This window comes from Lineus longissimus, chromosome 13 (genome assembly GCF_910592395.1).
Source record: "Lineus longissimus chromosome 13, tnLinLong1.2, whole genome shotgun sequence".
Taxonomy (NCBI): domain Eukaryota; kingdom Metazoa; phylum Nemertea; class Pilidiophora; order Heteronemertea; family Lineidae; genus Lineus; species Lineus longissimus.
This window is the reverse complement of record NC_088320.1, coordinates 15179084-15202208: the sequence shown is the minus strand read 5'-3', so window position 1 is coordinate 15202208 and position 23125 is coordinate 15179084. Positions and strand designations below refer to the sequence as shown.

Genomic DNA, 23125 nt, shown 5'->3' with positions numbered 1-23125 from the left:
TTGTATGTTTCTTTTGTGTCGTCATTTCCTCTCCAGGTAGGCAAACCGATACCTTTAGCTACCGTGTTATCCAGGCCTCTTGTTTCCCAAAAGTTCATCGATTGCGTAATAGCAGTAGAACGAATTGCGCATTATGCACTGGCTAGCGGCAGATTTTACCACAGTGCCCACAATCGAATGAATATATCGGTTCCGGGCCAATAGATTCCAAGTCTGTTCACAATCGAATTTGATATGAATACTGGAATGGATCGATTTGGAACTGGTCCAAAGCGATTTAAACGTCTAGTGAGAACACGGCTTAACAGCGCTTCGGCCAAAAAAGTGGCTTAACATTTGCATTGATAACGGTGGTACGTACATCGCAGCCAACTGGGTACACGTATAATAATAGTGCATGGAAATAGTTACCAATACTCACACTTCGTCTTCGGCTACTGCCTCCCTTTAATAGTTGAGATGCCTCGAACTGCCGACTACTACGATGGCCATCCAAGGCCAATCGGCTCGGGCGGCGCGAGCTGGCAGGCTCACTACTGGACCGTCGGGGTGCTTCACTTTTACGTCTGATCTGCCTCGGCTTCGATTTACTTCCCCGCCGTGGGCTCACGGGGGGAGACGACACTGCTCCTAGAGAACTACTCCGTCGGGCGTCTATCTTCCGGGTAGTTTCCGCCGCCTCGCTCCTACTGCTAATTTGCTTCCCTAACCTCGTTAGAAATGCATCCATCTGCAGCGTTATTTTATAATTTTGAATTCACTTACAAGAAACAGTTTGAGCTCGGATGTTGACTATTTACAACACTATCCTACATCAACTAGTTTGTTAGATAATGACAATACATGTATACATGTAAACGAGCCCATGCATAGGCAAACAATGATGTTAATGGTCGACACTCCGTTTCTCCATGGAAACCCGGAGTAACCTAGGAATAAAAATAAAAAATTACCCTCGACGTTTATGTATTGGCCTATCCACATTTATTGGAATGAGTTTATAATAATTAATTACATTATATGTACTCAGTTGCTTATGATGATTTTTGGCCATGCAGCATAATAAAATGCCATATGAAATTATAGAGTGATAGTTCGATCGTAATCAAAACTACCATATGCCGCCATATTTTCGTCCGGTTCAGTGGATTTAAGTAATGATTATTTTTTCAAACATGTCGTATTTTAGCCTTGGTTCAATAGTCCCTGTCTATGATATTGATTGATATGCCCATGCATCAAACAATGCAGGTGCTACAAATACCCAATTCTACCTTACATTTAGTTTTGGAAGTGACTACTTGGCAAGCACGGCTTACCAAACAGCGACTTTTTCTTGTCCTGAATGGAGAGCCGAACTCATTAATATTAAAGTAAAGTCTCCAGCTCGCCAAACAGGGTAGATTTTTTACCTGTTTGGCAAGCCCGGCTGGCCGAACAGGGTGGCTTTTTAGTGCTGCTTGGCAAGCGGCTCTCCAAACAGGACAAAAAAAGATGCATGTTCGGCGAGCGGCTTGCCAAGTAGACCCGGCCTTTAGTTTTATTCGTATTGCCTTAATTGGCTCGCAGATATATCCTGCCGTGACTATGTCCACTATTTGGCGTTCGCAAAACAATATATTGGGCGAAAGTGATCCTAGTGGTTCAAACTTTGCCCTTGGTCAAATATGGCATGGGATTTTCCTGAGGCTCTCGCCCAATATCTCCCTAAAAAATGTTCACTTGTAGACGCCTAAGCTCGTTACACTCCGGACGCAGTCGTGGACCCACCCGAGTGGTAAGCTTTCCGACGACCGAAATGAATTGGCGGGTGAATACGATGCCGATAGTTCATCAACTGGCTGGAAGGGGCGCTGTATTAGGCATAATATTTTGTGAATAATTTTCGCTAATTAGCACAAATGTGATATTAATCGTTCTGTTTGTTGTTTATTCACATGTATAGATCAACTGACGATAATACGCAGTGCGTACGTAGACTCTAAACCATGGAAGAAATGCAGTGAAGGAATAAAGTGTAGCCCTACGCGGTGGTATTTCCCCCAATTTACTAAACGTCTCTAGTGAAGCTGCGCAGTTGGGAGCCGCGGGAGTGTGATGCAGAAATAGCGAGTTGAGTAGTCCCACTTGTATTTTCTGTTCCAATTATTTCCAATATATAAACATGATGAAAAGGAACACCCTGGCGTTCGTGTTGCATTGCTAGCCGGAGGACAATACGAGAGTGTCACAGTGGCGCCCAACGTCAACGTGGGGCCCGACCCTTTGGACCCTTCACCCTTTGGACAAGCAGCAACAAAAACCCGTTCTCATATAATCCTTACCAGGAAGGAGATCGGGTCTGGTTGCACCATCCAGTTTGCAAGGACAGACATCGAAAATAGCATTCCGCGACGTTACTTTTTATAGCTCACAAGGTCATTTGAATAAGATATTGATGACGTTTTAGTCACGTGACAGTCGGACATCAACACTTATTTCTACGCATTTGAGCTTATTTCAAAGTCAATTATCTTTGACCCTGCATTGTTTTTAGCATGAATGATAGGCCTACCATAGAGTCAAAGAGAGAAATATTCAGAACAATTATATAGTATTTCCAACACTCGGACATGTGCCAGATTGAATCTAACTGCCCTAGTTAGAAAGCCTGAATCCATTACGAAACCGCATGTTTGTCCGACATTGCCTGTAATTCAGCGATGGGGAAATAGAGGGCAGCAGCTGCAGTGACGTCATCTTCGCGGAATGCTATTGTTTCTTCTATAGGTAGGACCCAATGTGATGAAAAGACGGTTTCAACTCGCCAATGCGTTTCTTAATTCCAGGGCGTCATATTTTTGGCTCCTTTATGATTCACAGTTTACTCTAAAAGAGCCAATTAAAGTCTCTTTAATCCCCTATGGCGTCGTTTATTTTTTGCACTGTAGAGGTGTCATTTAGACACCACATGGAGTAAGCTGCCCAGCGGGCCATGACACCGTGACATGTACACGAGTGTCCCACTATTATGCATGCCAAAGCGGTACATCGCGCATTCTGATTCGGTGATAGAAAATGCCCTTACGGTTTCGTTACAGCAATGCCCATTGGCTAATCGTCCAGCCGCATGAATTCCCGGCGCTATTTGTGGTAGTCCACAAGGCCAAAAGTGCTGCCCAGGGAGCCTTCAATTGGTTGTTATGTTTCTAATCATTCTACATTCTACCAGAAGTTAGAGAAAAAGGCCCCCTCTGAGTGGAATCGTTGCCTATCAATTGTACTTTAAAAGTACGTTCCTTTTTTAAGCAAATGGAGGAAGATTGTCCTGGTTCTAAGGATAGGACTAGGATGCTGCATTACTCAATTCAGCATTTCTTGACAGTAGAGCAGACACCACCAGCCCAGATGGGGTTGATATCGCCATAAAAGTTAAATACTCTCCCAAACGATGAAAATTCCTACAAAAAAATATTCCCAAGGTCCGAACCAAACGGGCTGCAAGGGTTGATCAACAACCTTGTACCCAGGTTTAAAAAGATGAAAATTGCAGGTGTAATGTATCAAGAAATGTTTAACTTTTTCCTAGGAACAAGGTTACTATTAACCCTCTCATACCGTTTGGCTATAAATGGATATACCTTCTTTCTCTTAAGATTAACCCCCTCTGTGTGGAATCGTTGCCTATCAATTGTACTTTAGAAGTACTTTCCTTTTTCAGATCTTTGTTGGAGCATAGAAGCAAATGGAGGGCCTGGTTCTAAAGAGGAGGATGCTGCGTCACTCAATACAGCATTTCTTGACAGACAGTATAGTAGAGACCACCAGCCAAGTTTGAGATACATACAAACACACAGATGCTGATAAAGACTTTATATTCCATCTAACTCTAACTCTAATTTTATTGTAAAACAACATAGTTATATACAAAGTACATACAACAAGGAGCCACATATCCAGGTATAGTCAGACACCAGTCAATTAGACAACGGTAATTTAGACAAAGTAAATTAAACAACGGTAATCTAGGCAATGGTCATTTTAGACCATGGTAAATTAGACAACAGTAATTTAGGCAATGGTCATTTTAGACCATGGTAAATTAGATACCGGTCAAGCAAGGACGGACTTTCACAACAAAAACGTTCATTTCCCAATAAGATGAATTTTCTCATGTTTAGTGAGATCAGTCTTCCTCATAAACTGTTTCTTACAGTCTTGACACTGAAATGGTCTTTCACCGCTGTGAATAATTTTATGACTTGCAAGAGAGCTCTTGTAGGAAAACCCTTTCCCGCAATCTTTACACCTGTACGGTCTTACACCAGTGTGGGAGAATTCATGAACAGTAAGCTGGTTTTTTAGGGGGTAACTTTTTGCACAATATTCACACTTGAATGGCCTTTCACCAGTATGAATACGCTCATGCTTAGGAACATCAGTTTGCCGCGAAAACCCTTTGCCACAATATTTACATTTGAAAGGACTTTCCCCAGTGTGAATGTATTCATGTCTCATCAGATCATGCTTTTCAGAAAACGGCTTTCCACAGGACAGATATTTGCACTTGTACCGTTTTTCGCCAGTGTGATTATACTCGTGTCTCAACAGATTCGCTTTGGTGAAAAACCCTTTCCCACATGACTGACAAATGAATGGCTTAACACCCGTGTGAGTCCGCTCATGTACAGAAAGGAGGCCCTTCTGGCCATAAGATTTCTCACAATACTTGCATTTGAAAGGTTTTGCAGCAGCGTGAGTGTATTCATGCTGTCTAAGATTTGTCCTGGAAGAAAACCCTTTCCCACAATATGTACAGATAAAAGGTTTTTCACCAGTGTGACTACGCTCATGAACCTTGAGGTGCGACTTCCTTGCATAACTCTTTTCACAAGACGTACACTGGAATGGCCTATTAATATGAATACCTTTATGAATACCTTCATGTTCTCTGCGGTCAGTTTTCAAAGCAAATGTCGTTTCACAAAATTTACACTTAAATGGCTTTTCACCAGTATGGATGCGTTCATGTGTTGTAACCTCGGACGGCCGAAAGAACCTCTCGTCACAAAATTCACACTTAAATGCTTTTTTACCAACATGAATGTTCTCATGTATTGTAAGATCACGTACTAGAATAAACCGCCTATCACAATACTGACACTTCAGTGGTTTTTCATCTAAATGAATATATTCATGACAGGCAAGGTGCTTTTTTTGGGAAAATTCTTTCCCACAGGTTTTACACTTGAAAAGCATGAATTCAGCATGCATCGCTCGCTCATGTTTGGTAAGCTGGATCTTGTGTTTAAAACAGTTCTCGCAATATTTACACGCGTATGATCTTCCCACAGTATTTTGTGTGTGTACCCCCTCATGTTTGGCACAATCTGATTTCTGATAAAACGTTTTGTCACAATAGTTACAATGAAATGCCTTTTCACCATGAAAACGCTCATGCTTTCTTTGGGCAGATCTGTGCACAAATCTCTTCTCACAATATTTACACCCAAATGGTTTTTCACCAACATGCGTCTGCTCATGATTTGTAACATCAGACGGCTTAGAAAATGTACGTTCACAATATTTGCACCTGCAACCTTGTTCACCAGAGTGAATACACTCATGACCTGCAAGAGAACTATCACAATCAAAACACATTTCACAATACTGACATTTGAATGCCTCTTTACCAGTATGGGATTTTTCATGTAGTAGAAGCCTGGGCTTCCGGGAAAACCTTTTCACACAGTATTTGCATTTGAATGGCTTTTCTCCAGAATGATTTTTCAACTCATGATCAGTAAGATAGGTCTTCGCAGAAAATCTAATACCACAATGTTGACACGCATAAGCTGTCTTCTTGACGTGATCATACTCATGCATCTTGAGGCTGCGCAGATCAGTTAACTGTATACCACAAATTCTACATTTAAGGACATCTTTTCTGCTAGATGAAAGTGTGGCTGTTTGTTTTGCACCGTTTGTGAATTCCTTCGAAGATTTGTCCACAAGGTGTTCTGATCCTGCTGGTTTTTTGCAACTTTCAGAAGGCCTGTCTAAAAGGAATGCTGATTCGGCAGCTTGTTCAGAAGTTACCAAAGGCTGCACTTCAAGTAATGAACTCCCAAGTAAACCACCATGCACTCCATTACAAGTTTTTCGATTCTTGATTACATTTTTTCTTCTTTGGGTTTGACGTTTTCTGGTGGAACGCACTGGAGTAGGCCCTGCGATAAAAAAGAGTGGCTTTATGTTCAGGCTACATTACTTGGGGCTGCAAGGTCAATTTAACATAGTAATATTTTTTCGACCATTTGTAGAGAATGGATTTTGCCCAAATTGTAAAAACTTTGCAGACTTTGTGAAATGTTACAAAAGTTGAACCTAGGACTCGCGGGCCTGTATTGAAATCCTGTTTATTTACTTTGTCCTCTGGGGAATAAATGTTGACCCCTGATCATCAATCGTTTCTTTTGGTGTAGATCATCGAGATCAGGGGTCAGGGTTTTTCATTGACTGCTTCATCTGGCATCATATGAGATCTAACAATAAGACCAGAGTGGTATCAACACCAAGCTTCCAATTAAACACTCAGCCCCAACATAACTCCATCTGCACAATTTGTGCATCTTTGAATTTTTGCGATTTTCGGAAATTTCAGAAAAAAACACCTCACGATGTTTGGTTTGGTGGCTTACTGAATACCGGCGGTATCCTCTTTTTTCAAGATTGATTTTTTCGTTAATTAAGTTTCCCCCCAAAAAATGCCCACGAAAATTAAGCGGATGACAAGTTGTCTATGATCCAAATTATACCAATTCCAATGTAATGGGTCACAAAAGTCAGTGGCAGTACACTCACCTATAATCTTATTCTGAATGAGTGGACTAATGCCAGTCAATGCTGTCCCTGTGTCTGGTTGTCCTAACTGAATAAAGAATGACTAAAATTGTTACAAATTTGGTTAAGACAAATGATCATTACAATGTCAGTGGCACAAGTACTTTCGGCATAAGCCTTGCTAAATTTGGACCAGTGACGTAGACCTTTGATCTTTTGGGCCCTTAGTGAAAAGTGACAATACAGATGTGGAAACATACTGTGTCGTACCAAGAAGGTAAGAAATGGGCAAGTAACAAAGGCCTGGCACGCACAGGGACCAAATTTATCAGAAGCATCGAAGGCAATTTCCTCTGGTGCCCTCTCCTGTTGTCGCGATGCCCTTCATATTTCTTCCATCACGAAGTCAATTTTGTTTTCATTGATTCTCATCAAAGTGTGCCCTTTTTCACCAAACCGACAAAAGCCCTTTTTTCGGCAAAATTTGCTGTGCCCTTCTAAAAGCAAATATCGAGGCCTGAGCCGGTGGGCCCATATCAGATTAGGCCAAGAAGTTATTGGGCACCTCTCCCAACCCACACAGACATGCCATACACAGGAAATTAAAGCCGATCGGGAAACTCATTCTACAATAACACGACTGAATACGAAATCCAAGATAGCTGCTTGCGGCCATACCGGATATTTGATAGGACCAAAAATGGCCAGGCACCTATCCGGCCTGAACATCCCAATTGAATCCCACAGTAATAAGAAACCAATCTGACTACATATCTCCGAGTTAATGCCTCTGTTCAATGCACTGTAGGACGGACAGGCAAATTGACAATCGCAAACCTACATCCATACCAAACTACTTCTGTTGGATACAAATTTCTAGTACAATACTTACAGCTGGACCTTTATTCTGCACTGGTACAGCCATGTTCGTCATCGCGACTGTTCCTCCACTGGACAGCGCACATGCAGGACTAATCAAGGGCATCGGTACCTGCAACAGATGAGGTGGCACAGCAGACAAACTGAACACCAGAATGGCATTGGCTACCCCCAATGATAATCCTTTATCTACTGGGCTTTGCTTCTGGATAGTTCTTGGTTCTAACTTGTGAGAACTACTTGTGGAAACATCAGCAAGGTCTACCGGTGTACATGTAGTGTTATCGAAATGACTGTCAGATACAGATTCAGCCTTGGTTTGAACTCCTTCAGACATGTCAGACACTATAACCAACTTTTCTGGTGTCCCTTTAAATGGAAATGTTTGCATCTCTCCAGAAATGTACACATCAGGCATTTCGGGATAAGTTGTCAATTGTATTTCTGTTTTAACAGAGTTCATTTCCCCAAAATGGAAATCTTCCGGCTCAGACTTTATTTTGCCAGCTGCGAGTGCGACATACTCAGATTCTGACCTGAAAGGTTCAGTATCTGTCGGTTCTCGTTTAATCACCTCTGCAATTGACTCCTCCTGAAATGTTTCCAAATCCAAGTCATCACAAGGTTCATACTTGATGTGATCATGTGATTCGAAGTTCGTTCGATTACCTGAAGTAAACTTCACTTGATCCTGTGCGACCGAGTCCATCTCATCACATGACGAATGGCATATCTTATCACAAGGTTCCATTTTTATCTGATCCCACGTTTCAGTTCTTACAAGATCACCTGAAACAGCTTCCATATCAGATGAACTAGGCACACAAGTTTCTGCCTTGATCTGTAGACCAGAATCCATCTTGAAATCACAATTTCCTTCCATATTGACTGTTGTTTGATGCGACATGAATGTGGTTTCTCGGAGTCAAATCTAACTTGCTGTTCAGCCCCAGTTCATATTTTGCAATTCAAAGAGGACCTGTATGAAAGAAGAAAAGAAACAATTTCATGGATGGAATTTGCAATGAATAAATATATTTCAACTTTTGGACCGCAAAATACGTCGTTGCCTCGACATCACTAGGGCAGCACACGCGTAACGTTGGATTCTGGAGCGCAAAATTCGTTGTTGTGTTGATGTCACTACTAGCCACACGCAAAATGTCTTGTCACCCTTCCTGAACCCGTCAACTACTCCCGCATATATGACTATGTCAATGTGGCTGAACCACAACCTTTTTAATTAGCGTATTTGAGTTGGGAATAGTCAAGCCAGGCCCAGAGTGTGCATTATATCAATCACCATGTGCATCTTATGGGCAGAGACCTGTATTCATCCACGACCGGAAGTGTGGCACAGTCACATAGAGCTTATCAAAATGTCAAGTTGTGGTAACTACATGGCTGGGATGGACCAAAGTGGAATTAATTCTCAATCTGTGGTTGATTCTTAATCTACAGAGTCAGGCCATCACAGAAATAGGCCTATGCTTTTTGATAATATATTTAAGAAAATGTGGTCTCACTGGTCAGTTTAGAACTTGTACTTTGACAGGGCCATATCAATGCGCCAGTGACGTTTTGATGGATATGGTGTACGGAAATCTTTTTTTCTCAGGCAATCGGTATTGGAATTTTTTAAAAGTAACTTTATTATGCTATTGGCATAGGGTTCTTCTTGACACATATAAAATTTTGTGCAGATTGATTGGTCCAATGAGTACTTTTTTTACCAAAACCTATGCACAGCAATGTACACATGTTTTAATAGAGGACTCTGGCCTTATCACCCAACCACTAACAGCCAGCTAGTACTAGCTCGTCATGTTTTACCGATTATCGGATACTGTCACCGCAGAATTCTTGGGGTAGGTTTGACTTCAAGTGTCCAGTTCCTAAGACAATTCAAGAACCTGTCATCCTTTTAAAGTAAGAGATTGCTTTTTATAGTGGCAATTGTTCTTTTGTTCACAGAAAATGGCATTATTTGTCGGAAAATAAAACAAATAATGGTATCTCATTTCGGACAGAAGTCGTTGTTTTTGTTGTTTGTTATCTACTACTCTCCCCTCTTCCCGCAAGCAACGGCAACAACGAAACTTCCGTCCGACAATGGCTGAATGGGAAATTGGACAATTTTCTCCGTGTTTTCTTGTTGTTTTCGCCGGTAGGCCTATGTAGGCCTATCCAGACATCCAGATGGAAGAGTCATGAGAGTTTGCATCTGACATGTCTGAACATGCTGGAGGTGTTCAAATCAGAAATGAACCTAGGATAGAGAACGGGTTTGCATCTGACTTGTCTGAACATGCAGGATGTGTTCAAATCAAAAGTGAACCTACCTAACCTAGGATTGAGAACGGGTTTGCATCTGACATGTCTGAGCATGCTGGAGGTGTTCAAATCAAAAGTGAACTTAGGATTGAGAACGGGTTTGCATCTGACATGTCAGAACACGCTGAGGTGTTCAAATCAAAAGTGACGCTGCGATCGAGAGTGACTTGATCTGCGAATACAAAACAGAACAAAGTGATAGTACTGCGGTCACAGATCCTGTTACCTTGTCAATTTCAATCTTCGACATCAAGAACATTTAACAAACATGAACATTACCAGGGTTATGCTGTGGGCCTTGGTCCGGGGCCCCAACCGATTCTGATTGTTGATACGTCGCATGGTGGTGGAGTCAAAATGGAGTCAAATGTCAGCTTCCAGGTGAGGAGTGCAGGAGTCTCTCGGATCATTCTTAGCAAAATCTTCTATTATCCAACAAATCGATTTTTTAAAACGAAAAAAAATTGAAAATTAATATTAAAAAAAAAGGACAAGAAAATAGTTTTTGGCCCCAACATCGCCAGGAATCGATTCGAAGTTGCGAGTGTATTTCTTGTCTGTGGCCATTGTCCTTTAAAATAAAGGGGTTCTACTACAAGAGAGAAATGATTTCATATAAATTCTATTTATTCTTTTATATTCTTATTCTCAATCTCAGGCGAATTCAAATTTTATTTTTCAGTTTTCCTCCATTTACCTGAGGCTGAGCAGACAGATGCTGCTGCTGTGAGTTCGATCCCCAGGCCTTCTCTTGGACATTCCACTGGTGAGTGAACACGTAGTGTTGCTGTGAGTTCGATCCCCAGGCCTTCTCTTGGACATTCCACTGGTGAGTGAACATGTACATGCGTGTTGCTGTGAGTTCGATCCCCAGGTATACTCTTGGACATTCCACTGGTGAGTGAACATGTACATGCGTATTGCTGTGCGTTTGATCCCCAGGCCTACTCTTGGACATTCCACTGGTGAGTGAACATGTACATGCGTGTTGCTGTGAGTTCGATCCCCAGGCCTTCTCTTGGACATTCCACTGGTGAGTGAACATGTACATGCGTGTTGCTGTGAGTTCGATCCCCAGGTATACTCTTGGACATGCCACTGGTGAGTGAACATGTTGTATGCGTGTTGCTGTGAGTTCGATCCCCAGGTATACTCTTGGACATGCCACTGGTGAGTGAACATGTACATGTTGGTTGCTGTGAGTTCGATCCCCAGGTATACTCTTGGACATGCCACTGGTGAGTGAACATGTACATGTTGGTTGCTGTGAGTTCGATCCCCAGGTATACTCTTGGACATTCCACTGATGAGTGAACATGTAGGCCTACATACCTGTTGCTGTTGTGTTTTTCTTGACAGCTGTGTCGGACGGCACTGAAAAGGGTTTCGATATTTTTGTGTTTTCTAACTCATATGAGTGAGCTAAGCTGTTGTCCGGGGTCATTAAGTCGTAGACCTATTTTTAAGCTTCTCTCCATATTGACAAATAATTAGATCAATGTGCCAGAACTTGTGTGTACTAAAAATTACGAATATTGCGTTTTTTTCTACTGTTTCAAGTGTTTGAGAGCTGAAGTGAAACCAAAAACATCAAGCATGTTCAGAAAAATTATTTACTGATGAACCAGAAGAAGAAAAATAATAATGAAGTAAAATACTGCCCATTCCTTTAAGAGGATTTGGATTATCCCTGTATTGTAAGAACATTAAACTTGTCGTACTTGTCATGGTCACGTTGGTCAAAATCTGTAATGTCCGAAAGCCTTTTTTTGAATTCGGCGGTTAGGCAGCAGGTGGCTAAAACCGAATTCTCAAAAGTGCTGTATTTCCGTAACTTAACTAAGACTCAATCATCACCAAATTTTTGTCATTGGTATATAATGATGATACATGACATATCACATAGGTTTTTGATTTGACTTTTCAACTTCAAGGTCACAGAGGTCAAATAGCAAAAATTGGCCAATGGTGGCACGTTTCGTAACCACTGGAGCTGCTGACTTGAAGCTTGGTACATAGGCCTATGTAGCCCTATGTATTGTTATGAAGCCTTGCAGACTAAATTTTGGTCCAGCTTGATTTCTGGTTTGGCCACCAGATGGCTAAAATCAAAACAAAAACCTGTCTATGAGGGAGGTGAGCATGATGGTCCTGGCCATTTCATTTCTAAAAATTGGTTTCTCCCCTCCCATAGTAAAAAATATGTGGCAAGCATTGTCATTGACATTTAAATGTATTGTTCTGCAATGAAAACAGACAACTGTTCACTAGTTTCTTTTCATTGCAGAACCTTACCCATTGGCATTAATAGCCAAAAGCTCCAGAGAGGGAATGCCAAGCGAACCTGGCGATACATCTAGTCAAATATGTTCAATATCATTTGCCCCCGGAAGCACTGGAGAAGAAATGTGCACTAGACCTGTCAGTACTGGCCAAATCCACTGGAAACCGACTGCCCTTGGGAGTGTTTTAGGAGACAACCTGGTACTGGATGGCGCCGACACTAAATCTCTTGGACATGTTTTGGAAGTCAAAAACGGTGCACGCCCTTGTGGTAGTGTCTCCTCTGGAATATGTCCTGCTAAAAAAATGCCGTTTGAATGCAAACATTGTCAGAAGGGTTTCCTCCAAGTGCGTCATCTTCTTGTTCACGAGTTACTCCATGCTGGGAAAGTGCCGTTCAAATGTCAATTCTGCGAGAAAGGCTTCACCCAGCAAAGTCGTCACCAAAGACATGAACTTACTCATACTAGACAGAAACCATTTGACTGCAAATATTGTTCAAAGGCATTTACAGATCGGAGTAATAAGAATGCGCATGAAAGACTTCACAAACAGAAAGGAGATAAGATAGGCCTACTCCAAGGCAAATCTTCTGAAAACACATTAACCAAGGAATGTATGCTAATTGAGCATAAATGTATTCATACAAGGGAAATACCATTGAAATGTGATTTTTGTGAGATGCAGTTTAGCAAAATTTGTCTTCTCGCTGTACATGAACGTATGCATACTGGTGAAAAACGATTCCACTGCGAAGTTTGCTCAGTGAGATTTGCAAATGAAAGTGATTTTAACGCGCATTGGATTATTCATGCAAATGGCGATGGAAAAGATTCACACAAGTGTGAATCATGTAGCAGGACATTTGCTCACTCGAGCAATCTCGCATTGCATAAACACTTCCACATCGGCGGTCAGCCGTTTATGTGTAAACAATGCATGATGGGGTTTCGTCAGAAAAGTGACCTGACAGAGCATGAACTTGAACATTCTGGTGAAATACACTTTGTTTGTCGAGTCTGTGGTGACAGATTCATGCAACAGAGTCACCTTACTGCTCATGAACATACTCACGTAAACGTCGGTGAAAAAACATGGGAATGTGGTTATTGTGATAAGGCGTTCGTTAATGAGAAAAATCTTCAAGAACACGAACGCGTTCACACCAATTGTTGGCCTTTCAAGTGTGGGAACTGTGATAGGGTTTTCAACAAGAAGTATCATCTGATCAGTCATAAACCACACTGTACAAAGACGTGTTCTGTTCAGAAGGAGGAAAGTTATCCAGAGTGCGTTCGATTACTTGTCTAGGACATGTCCAAGTGTGGTAGTTTGCTGGAAGTCAGTAGTCGGACCTGGTCCATCATCGTTCGAAAAGTGGTGTTGGACATGTCTAGGACATGCCCTTCTAACCCTCCTCGCTGATGGGGTTACTTGGGCAAGTGTCCCACGATGCATTGCAGCAACATGGCGTCGATGGCGAAGAAGCTGAAGGTTACGGGCGATAAATTCATCTTCGGAACCGATTTAGGCCTATACGATCCGCCCAGAGTGTATTGTTTGCTGTAGCAATTGAAACAAGGATGTTTTAGCAAAATTTAGTTTATGAATTGACAGTTCAATCAATTGAATTATTGTTAGCGGATCGATGATGTATTTTTTTACATATCTTGATATTGTACATTTTACAACAAGTGAAAAGTTCAAGTGAAAAGAACCTGGAGTGTAAATAGATGACTTCGTCTCACAGGCATCATTGATGGGCACTGTGTCATTCCTCCCTGACGTAAGGAAGGAAAGGCCCAAAAATTGATTGGATTTCCGGTGATGCCTCTGTCAGCAGGTTCTTTCCTATGGGACCTCCTGGTACATGTTCATTTTTATACAACTTTTAATTGTTGATTGTTCTCAACAATATATTTTGTTACTTCGATTTTGTTGCAGAACAGTGTTCGTGTCCGTCATTGGATAACTTGTACTGGGAACATCTCAAAATTGAACTTATCTCAGAAAAGACAGAACTGTTGCATGCATTTCTTTTTGAAGAGGGACTATAGGGTTGCTGTGGGCATGGTGGGAGCTTGTAAAAGTCTTAGAAGTTAGAGTGTTTAATTCGAAAAATCGCTTTTGAGGCTTTTTAAATGTCAGGCGAATCCACTTCTTGTTTGCGTCTTTTGGAAATTGTGTTTTTCCATTTCATGCATTGGAGAAGTTCTGTCTTTTTTCATATAAAACACTTGTGAGATGCATCCCAATCAGTAGTCACATTTAGTCTCTCCTGGCCAACAGCATTTCTAGTTCCCTACGTTTTTCAATTCCGCTGGTCCTGTGGTGGTGTGGCCTAGGCATAGCGGCATTCTCTTCATCTAATTGAAGTTCTTCTAGTGTATCGTCATTGTTCTTCAGACAAAGGTTGTGCATGACACATGCCGCCAAAATAGAGTGGCACAACAGTTCGAAGTCGGAACAATCAAAGTCCCTTAGCCTTCTGAATCGTCCTTTGAGTTGTCCAAAAGCTCTCTCAATGACGACCCTAGCAGAGTTATGTCTCTTGTTGTACCTCTTTTGATCCCTTGTGAGCCCATAATCCTTATATGGGGTCATAAGCCATGGTTGTATCGGGTACGCCGAGTCTCCCAGGAGGAATTCATCCGTTTCAAACTTGGCTGCAGCCTCTTGGAACACTGAGGAGTTATTGAAAACACGGGCATCATGTGTGCACCCTTGCCAGCCAGTATAGACGTGGTGAAGGCCAGGGCATCGTCACAGACACCCTGTAGCACAACCGAGTGGAATTTCTTACGGTTTACATATGAATTGGGATTCTTCGTGGGGGCTTTGATTTTTATGTGACACCCATCTATTGCCCCAATGGCCCCTGGAAAGTGACTGTACTTTTCGAATCCTTCAGAAATGTTCACTCTGTTCTCGTGACTTGGCCAGGATATTAGTTTCTTAATGAGGTTGTTCACAACGGCTTTGCAAACTCTGCGACAGATGCAGTGTGTTGTTGACCTCGAAATCCCGAAGCGATCAGAAATTGATCTAAACGAGTCGGGTGACCCAAGGTACCAGAGGAACACCAAGGCTTGCTTGCCGAGTTCAACTGGAGGACGACCAAACCCATGTTGTCCCAGGGCCATCTCTGGACACGGTTGTAGTTCCCCCAATAAGACCTCAAATGTCGTCCTGGAGAGCCGAAAATGCGATCGGAAATCATCTAGAGACTGAAGTGGGACCGTCACCTCAGCATAGTTCTCAGTCCTTGGGACTTTGGCACGTCTTTCTTCAGGGAGGTGTCTCTCTGACGATAGGCCTGCTGTCTCAAGGCTCTCACTGACAAACCTATTCTGTATTATTTGGGGATTTCCCCGGAAAAGGGCTATAGACATGGCCACCATCGCCCTTTTGCGGTTCGCCTCCATCATGTCCATTTAGGACAACCAGGACAATGCAGGAGACCAGGACAGACGTTTAGTTACAAAAGAAGACCATAGACGGCGACCATGAAGCGCCCGGCTACGCCATGACACTTTGCCCTACAGAAACCTCACATGCGTTCGTTTAGTGACTCATGTCTTGGGAGCCCCAGATCGTGGTCGGACATGTCCTAGACAAGTAATCGAACGCACTGATAGTTGATATGACAGCTAGTGTTGTGCAGGCCAGATCATTGATCCGACAGTGATCTCACTCCTGCACTGTTCCTGAACTGCCATAGGCATCCAAAGGCTGCTGTTCCACAACAAACGCTCTATAGACTGGTTAGGTGATTCGACTTGGCATTTTGCAAGGCTATATAAAAGTGCATGTGAAAATAAGGTGCCACTTGGTGTACTTTAAATACCTAAGGGGCCCAACAGATTGGATTGGAGGTACCGTTGAACTATGCATAGCAGATACCTATATTAGTGTAAGCACTCTTGAAGCAGGAAATACTTTCTGTAAGGACACATATTTTGGTCCATTGGTTATTTCCATTCAATTTGGTCCCAGTAATGAGGACACCTCTAAATCTGTAATCAGGACATATTTCTATTTGTAATAAGGACATGTAACGGTCTCCATCCACGTTCCCGATCAATGCACCGATAACCAGTGTGGTTCCGAATATGCTGAACGCTTTATTGACCTCGAAATTGAACGTAAACTGAAATGAAATAACACGAACATTGTGAGACAAAGTTAAACTGGTACTTGTCTCCAAAGTGGAGAAGACAGGTTGTGACTGTCTTACAAGACGTCTAAGCAGGTGCTGCCACCTGGTGTTACATGGTTAAACTAAGGCTCTACCAAACTGACCAACATCACCTTACAAATCATCACAACTGGTCCATAAACATCTGATAGATTGAGACAGATAGTCTTACATAATGTTGGTGTCCTGACAACGTTTAAATCATGCTTTAGATAGCAAGAATGGTGGGTGAAACCACACCCCCTACATAGCGAAAGCACATGGTCTGCATTTACGCTACACAATGGCGGCAAAAGTTGGCCGCAGCAAATATTGAATTACTTCTACGAACATTAACTTTATATTACACAAACGCACTGTGGTTCTCTCACAGGCGACTCATTTGACACTCGCCTCAAGGTAGAGGGACCTTAACTTATGCAAATGACTGTTATAATATGAGAATAAAGGCAAGAAATCTCTGCAAGTTGTCCCATTCCAAATCTAACGACAATAACTAAAAATCGATGCCTCGCGGGCGGCGGTAAGCGCCGAAGACATGAGCCACACCCAACACACCGGCTCTCTAATTGCGAGTCTTAGACGGAGCAATTATCAAAACCTAACTAAATCCTTCATGTAAGTCACAGCATATAGCTCAAAGTAGTTCACGGAATTATGCTTCAGTCAAAGTCCTAAAATGATCTAAAGTCCTGAAATGATCTTTGCATCGGAGCGAGAGTTCAAATTAACCTTATGTGGTACACTCATGATCTAAGAAAGTCTCCCTCGACACAAAAAGGTATCTAAACATTAATCCAAGTTCGCTGAACATGAAAATTGTCCATACAGGCAACATGTGGACCACGGCGGTCAGTCACTGAATATACTACTAGTAAGTTCACTGTATCGCATCAAGTCAGTCTGCTTGTAAACAGTTAACAAGCTTAGTCCGCTTCAAGAATGAGACATAGTTTAGTAATCGGACGTTTCAAGATGGTGGTCCCGGTTTGGACGCTAACGACTCTCACGAACCCATCGCTATCCTCGACGACGTCTATCACATGACCCAATGGTCACTGGTTCCGCTGCATGCTGGTGTCGGCGACTAACACAACGTGTCCTATCTGGACCGATCGCTGTTCCTTTCTCCATTACTGCCGTTCCTGGAGTCCGACGAGATACTCCTTACTCCAACGTCGCCAGAACACATTAGGGATGTGCTGAATCTGACGCCATTTCCTCTTGACAAAGTTGTCAACCTTTACAAATAACCCTGGTGGTGGTGCCTGGTCTGAATGAAATCTGAGTAGGTAATTCGGCGTAAAAGCTGGTGCATCCACTGCATCGTTAGATACTCGAGTGATCGGCCTATTATTCAAAATATACTCCACCTCACAGAAGAGGGTCTGCAATCCTTCATCTTCAAGATGTATAACTTGCTCCTTGGCAACTCCAGAGAGTATTTTACGGACTGATCTGATGAGTCGTTCCCAGGCTCCTCCCTGATGGGATGCTGTAGGGCAGTTGAAATCTTATTTGTGCCTTTCCGACGTAACGCAGAGCTAATTTGGGACTGATTCCACTTGGAAATTTCTTCTCTCAATTCTTTGCGGGCTCCAACTAGGTTTGTACCGTTGTCGGATCTCAATCTCTGGACAGCTCTCCTTGCGGCAAATCTTCTAACAGCGTTAATGCAAGAGTCTGTTGTGAGTCCTTGGGCAACTCCCAGATGAACTGCCTGGGTTGAAAGGCACGTAAAAATAACACTTATCTCTTGAGTGTAGTGTTCCTTCCTCTCTTTATTACAGAAGAACCAAAATAGTCCACACCTGACTGTGTGAAAGCTGGCTGATCCATTTCAAGTCGCTGCAATGGAAGGTCTGCCATTTTCTGAACTAACAGTTCCGCTCTGTACCTTTGCCGATGATGCTTCGTATAAGTAGGCATGCCCTAGGTATCCAATATCTCTGTCTCAGTAATTTTAACGTACTGTTAGAACCAAGATATCCGACTCTCTGATGTGCATCCCTGATGACGAGTCTTGTCACTGGCGAATCCTTTGGCAATAACACTGGGCGTTTGGCTGCCATTGGGATCCTTGCTTGTCGTAGCCGACCCCCAACTCTTAGTAAAAATCCTGCAACCTCTACGAAAGGATCAAGTTTCTGTACTGATCCCAAGTGTTTTCCGTTATCTGGCAAATGTTTCTCCTGCAAGTACTTGACAATGGCTGACTCCGCAGCCCGTAACTCTGTGAAACTGAGCGGTGTCAACTCGTCCTGCTGAATCTCTGAGTGTTTTACCATTACTGCGACGCTACTTAAATCCTTTCTGTGCTCTCAGTAACCATGCAACCGTTGTCTTCAGTGGCTCCCAATTTGAGTATCTGGCGATCAGCTCATACACAGTCAGGCCAACAGTAGTAGTCGTCTTTGTCTGGGTTTCTCCATTGTCCTCCACGGTGTCCGCTGCAAGGGTAGCATGCACCTTCTTGACATCCGGGTCTTCTGGTGACAGCTCCTTTGAGAACTCTGATTTAGGCCACTGTGACTCCGGCTCCCATAGAAACTTAGGTCCTGATAACCATTGCCCTGTAGCCTCTTGATCGCCGACTTGAATCCCACGAGATGCGGCATCGGCCGGATTGTACTGAGTCGGTACGTTGCGCCACTGGTCTAGAGTAGAACCTTCTTGAATAGTTGTGACCCTGTTCGCAACAAACGTATGAAATCGTATTGTCGTATTGGCAATGTATCTTAGTACTGACATGCTGTCTGTCCAATAGAATGTCTCATCAAACTTCAAATCCATATGTGGCGGCTCTTTGCCAAGAACTGATATTAAACATCTATTGTCGTTTCGTTCTTTATTCTGTTCTTCCAATGTCCACAGATCACGTGAAAACTGTAACAAAATACAAAATGATAAGAAACAACGTCTTTACAGCTGTGGGGGAAGCCACACTAAGGCTATAAAGCCACCTTTATTGCTCCGGAATAACGTAAACAAATCGGTTCGTTTTCTTGTATAAACCATGTGCGTTTATTATGACGAAAAACACATGAACATTTATGCGACTACAATTATACAGGGTGTAACAATACTGCTGTCTGCAACAACCACAATAACTTGAAGGACATGAGCATAAGGTGCATACCAATGAGTCTGTCCATGGAGAAAATTTGGACATGACCTGTAGCTTAAAGGACACCAAGACACTGGACAAATATAGTTGGAATACTAAGTAATCTAGCCCAATGCAGTTTATGTGGATACCAGAAGGATGACTGTACATCCAGAAATGTATGCAATGCACATCCTGTACCAAATGTGGTACAACACAAATACAAGTGTCTATTTTTATAGTCTGATGTTGTGGATTACGAGTTCTACAATGGGGCAGTGTCTCCACCAAAACCTATTCATTCTTGCCTTTATAAATTGAATAGAGATCATTTTGATATATCATCTTTTTGGTGAACCATTGTCTGTTTACATTATAACCGGATATCCGGTCTGCATCTGCAAATGGCACCGCCTATCGTTACAATGAGACATCATTTTTTCTTTGCTGGGAACACATTGAATGCGTCATTATAAACCCAAAATTGACATCTGTCAAATCTCTTAATCTCAAAGACGACACCACAAGCGGAGTCTATATATATATCAATGGTTCCATAGCTACCTAGGTTGCCACCAATCGAATCCTTATAAAAGTAACATAGGTGGAAATTGAAAGGGCGAGGCCCTCGCCAAAACTGTCTTTCCAAGCTCGTGGTTAAAGCGCGGGAAAAAGCGTCACCTGGTGACAACAGCGCCAAACTCAAAGGCGCGAAATTAAATTATCCAAAAAGGTTATTTTAGAAATCTAAAACAGCAACATGCCTTCCCTAAATTGTTGGTCAATTTACACAACACACTTTTGTGCAAATGCCTTCCAGTCTGTAATGCCTTGCAGTGATGTAACAACAGCTAATCTTTTACACAATTGATAACTTATACACGATGTAACTCCAATGGGTGGAGTTGCTAATACTCTTTGATAAATGAACATCTTGTAAAGCCACTGCTTTGCCTTTAAAGGTACCAAGAAAAACAAAAACACCTGACCGATTTAACTAGAAAACACTTGACAGGTCATCTTTAGACTGACTAGAAAAAACTTGACAGGTCAGCTTTAAACCGACTAGAAAAAAACTTGACAGGTCAGCTTTAATTGGACTAGAAAAAAACTTGACAGGTCAGCTTTAAACCGACTAGAAAAAACTTGACAGGTCAGCTTTAATATGATGTACACTGGTTGATCGAATTTGTCACTATTAACTACCAAAACCAACATCATCACTACTAACAGCTCAAAGTTGTGAGCTACCATACAAAGTTAACTGCTCAACTTCAGTTTTTAAAAAAACAACAACTATAGGCCTACATGTATTTACAATCAGAAATCACATGGTCATAGGTACTTAATAATCATCAGATTTCGGAGGCAAACCCCGTGCAGTATCAAACCGACACATGCACAAGATTCTTGCCAGTCTGTGCCCTGCTGCCCAAAGTAACACTAAGACAAAACAGGTTAAAGAGGTAATAAAAAATATTAAACTAGAAACTGTCAATTAAGACAGTAAAAATGTCACAGGGAAATAGGATTTACTCCTTCCCGTCATCACTCTCCGGTGCCAACAAATAGACAAGCTTGTGGACTGGACGCTCCAAGGTAGACTTAGTCCTGCCAACGCGGACTTGAACGCTCCTCACCAACCCATCATCACTAGGATACACCTTGGTGACCTTTGCAAGAGGCCAGGAACATCTGGGCAGACTGCCGTCCACTACAAACACAACATCATTTTCACACACGTTTCTTTTGGGCTTGTCCCATTTCTTTCTGGCTTGTACGCCTGGAAGAATTCTGTTCGCCATCGTTTCAAAAACAAGTTCGCAATGTATTGGACCTTTCTCCAACGTTTGCGACAATACATATCTTGCTTCACAAAGTTACCAGGTAAGGGTTGTACAACAGAAGATTTGAGAGTCAATAATGTTTTAATGTTGTTTATAACGAAGGATAAAGTCGGGTTCACAAACTTAAACTTGTTTATTCAGCCATGATGAAAGTAGTATCAAGAGCTTAGGCCAGGTGTCACCACCTTACAGTGACATACTGTAACATCCTCTTTCCTTTAGATGACTGTTCTGACAATAATACTGTCCACTCACAATTAAACTGTCGAACACCAAGTTACCACAAAACTTGTTTAATGCACCAAACAATTAAACTGTCCAACACCAAGTTACCATAAAACTTGTCTAAATGCAACAATATAACTGAACTGTAACTGATACCTCCAAGAACTTTTATGACCCACAATTTCACAGGCATTTGGATTAGTAACAAGACTGGAAAGAGAGGTTACCAGCACTTCATTTCCATAACTATTCACAAATATGTTACTCCTCGTATCTTTTGGGTTTACGTACAATTCTTCCAGATCTGGTTGTACGGATTTCTGGCTCGGTACCAGGCGCATGTGATTCTACACTAACCAACTCCTGATTGTTCTGAATCTCATCGCTATGATTGTCCATGGTAGGATTGTCCTCTGTCTCTGGCATGTCTGGTTGTGATAGTTCCACGGATTGTTCCACTGGTGGTGGATTTTCCTCCGTTTTCTTCAGATGTACACGATTACGCCTCAGTATTCGATCTCCCCGGCCAGTAAAGAGCTTCGCGGGCTCTACCAATGCAGCCGTCAATACCAATGTGAGATGAGTCAACTAGACTACACATTGTCTTCTGCATACTCGCTGGTACAATCACTATCAATCCACGGAAAACAAGATCACCTTCAGTAGAAATCTCATCTCGGATGGAGAAGTAGTGTCTAATCCTTTTGAGGAACAGCTCGGATGCTAGTAGGCCATCCTTTGATTACAGTTTCTTTCAAAATTTTCAGTAATCATCCTTGACTGTTTCATTGCGCAACTCGTCTAGTCTTTCCTCACGAATAGGAAGCGTTTTTGTGGCGTTCACAGCTTCGTATTCAGGTTGTTGGTCTTCATTTGGCAGATAAGCGCGCGACAGTGTATCCGCTACATACATTCTTGTGCCTTTTTCATACACTATTTCAATGTCATATTGCTGTATTCTCATCGGCATGCCTTGCAATCGTTTTGGCGCGCACACGAGCGGTTTCTTTAGAATCGATTCAAATGGCTTGTGATCTGAAATCGCCGTGGTATGTCTACCATACGTGTAATGATGAAATCGTTCCAATGAAAAGCACACTGCAAGCATCTCTTTTTCTATCTGAGCATACCTGCACTCCGTTGGCGTAAGTCCGCGACTTGCGTAGTAGATCGGGTGACCTTTTTGCAAGAGGGACGTCCCAAATCCACTCTGACTCGCATCACATTGTATTGTCAGTGGTAACTTCGGGTCATAATACGCTGTCGCAAGAGTCTTTGCCTCAGCAAAAGCAGCATCATGCACGTTAGTTCACTTGTATTCTTCTTCGGAATTCATTAGCTTTCGCAGTAGCGTCAATGTTTCTGATAGTCTAGGCAAGAATTTTGCCAGGTACTGAATGAATCTGATAAATCGCTGAATACCAGCACGAT

General features: G+C 42.3%; 3 protein-coding genes across 3 annotated transcripts; 1 reads left to right on the top strand and 2 right to left on the bottom strand.

Annotated features, from left to right (window-relative positions):
- Nucleotides 1-3921: 3921 nt before the first annotated feature.
- Nucleotides 3922-9716, bottom strand: LOC135497929 (zinc finger protein 271-like). Its single transcript, XM_064787960.1, has 4 exons — nt 9535-9716; nt 7715-8680; nt 6844-6910; nt 3922-6209 (listed from the first exon to the last, which is right to left on the bottom strand). Exons 2-4 carry the CDS (start codon nt 8606-8608, stop codon nt 4126-4128), a joined length of 3045 nt encoding a protein of 1014 aa, XP_064644030.1. The 5' UTR covers nt 8609-8680; nt 9535-9716; the 3' UTR covers nt 3922-4125.
- Nucleotides 9717-10374: 658 nt separating this feature from the next.
- Nucleotides 10375-14172, top strand: LOC135498036 (zinc finger protein OZF-like). The gene is made up of 3 exons (XM_064788185.1): nt 10375-10416; nt 10718-10801; nt 12323-14172. Exon 3 carries the CDS (start codon nt 12367-12369, stop codon nt 13627-13629), a length of 1263 nt encoding a protein of 420 aa, XP_064644255.1. The 5' UTR covers nt 10375-10416; nt 10718-10801; nt 12323-12366; the 3' UTR covers nt 13630-14172.
- A 746-nt stretch (nt 14173-14918) lies between these two features.
- LOC135497718 (uncharacterized) lies at nt 14919-15752 on the bottom strand. The gene has a single exon (XM_064787551.1). It carries the CDS (start codon nt 15750-15752, stop codon nt 14919-14921), a length of 834 nt encoding a protein of 277 aa, XP_064643621.1.
- Between the last annotated feature and the right edge of the window lie 7373 nt (nt 15753-23125).

What these genes read in the sequence shown, in the direction of transcription:
- LOC135497929 (XM_064787960.1), bottom strand. Translation starts at nt 8,608, where the DNA reads ATGTCGCATCAAACAACAGTCAATATGGAAGGAAATTGTGATTTCAAG. An exon ending in TGCAGAATAAAGGTCCAGCT is followed by an intron (nt 6,911 to 7,714) that starts GTAAGTATTGTA and finishes TTCTTTATTCAG; the next exon opens with TTAGGACAACCAGACACAGG. An exon ending in CATTCAGAATAAGATTATAG is followed by an intron (nt 6,210 to 6,843) that starts GTGAGTGTACTG and finishes TTTTTATCGCAG; the next exon opens with GGCCTACTCCAGTGCGTTCC.
- LOC135498036 (XM_064788185.1), top strand. Translation starts at nt 12,367, where the DNA reads ATGCCAAGCGAACCTGGCGATACATCTAGTCAAATATGTTCAATATCA.
- LOC135497718 (XM_064787551.1), bottom strand. Translation starts at nt 15,752, where the DNA reads ATGGACATGATGGAGGCGAACCGCAAAAGGGCGATGGTGGCCATGTCT.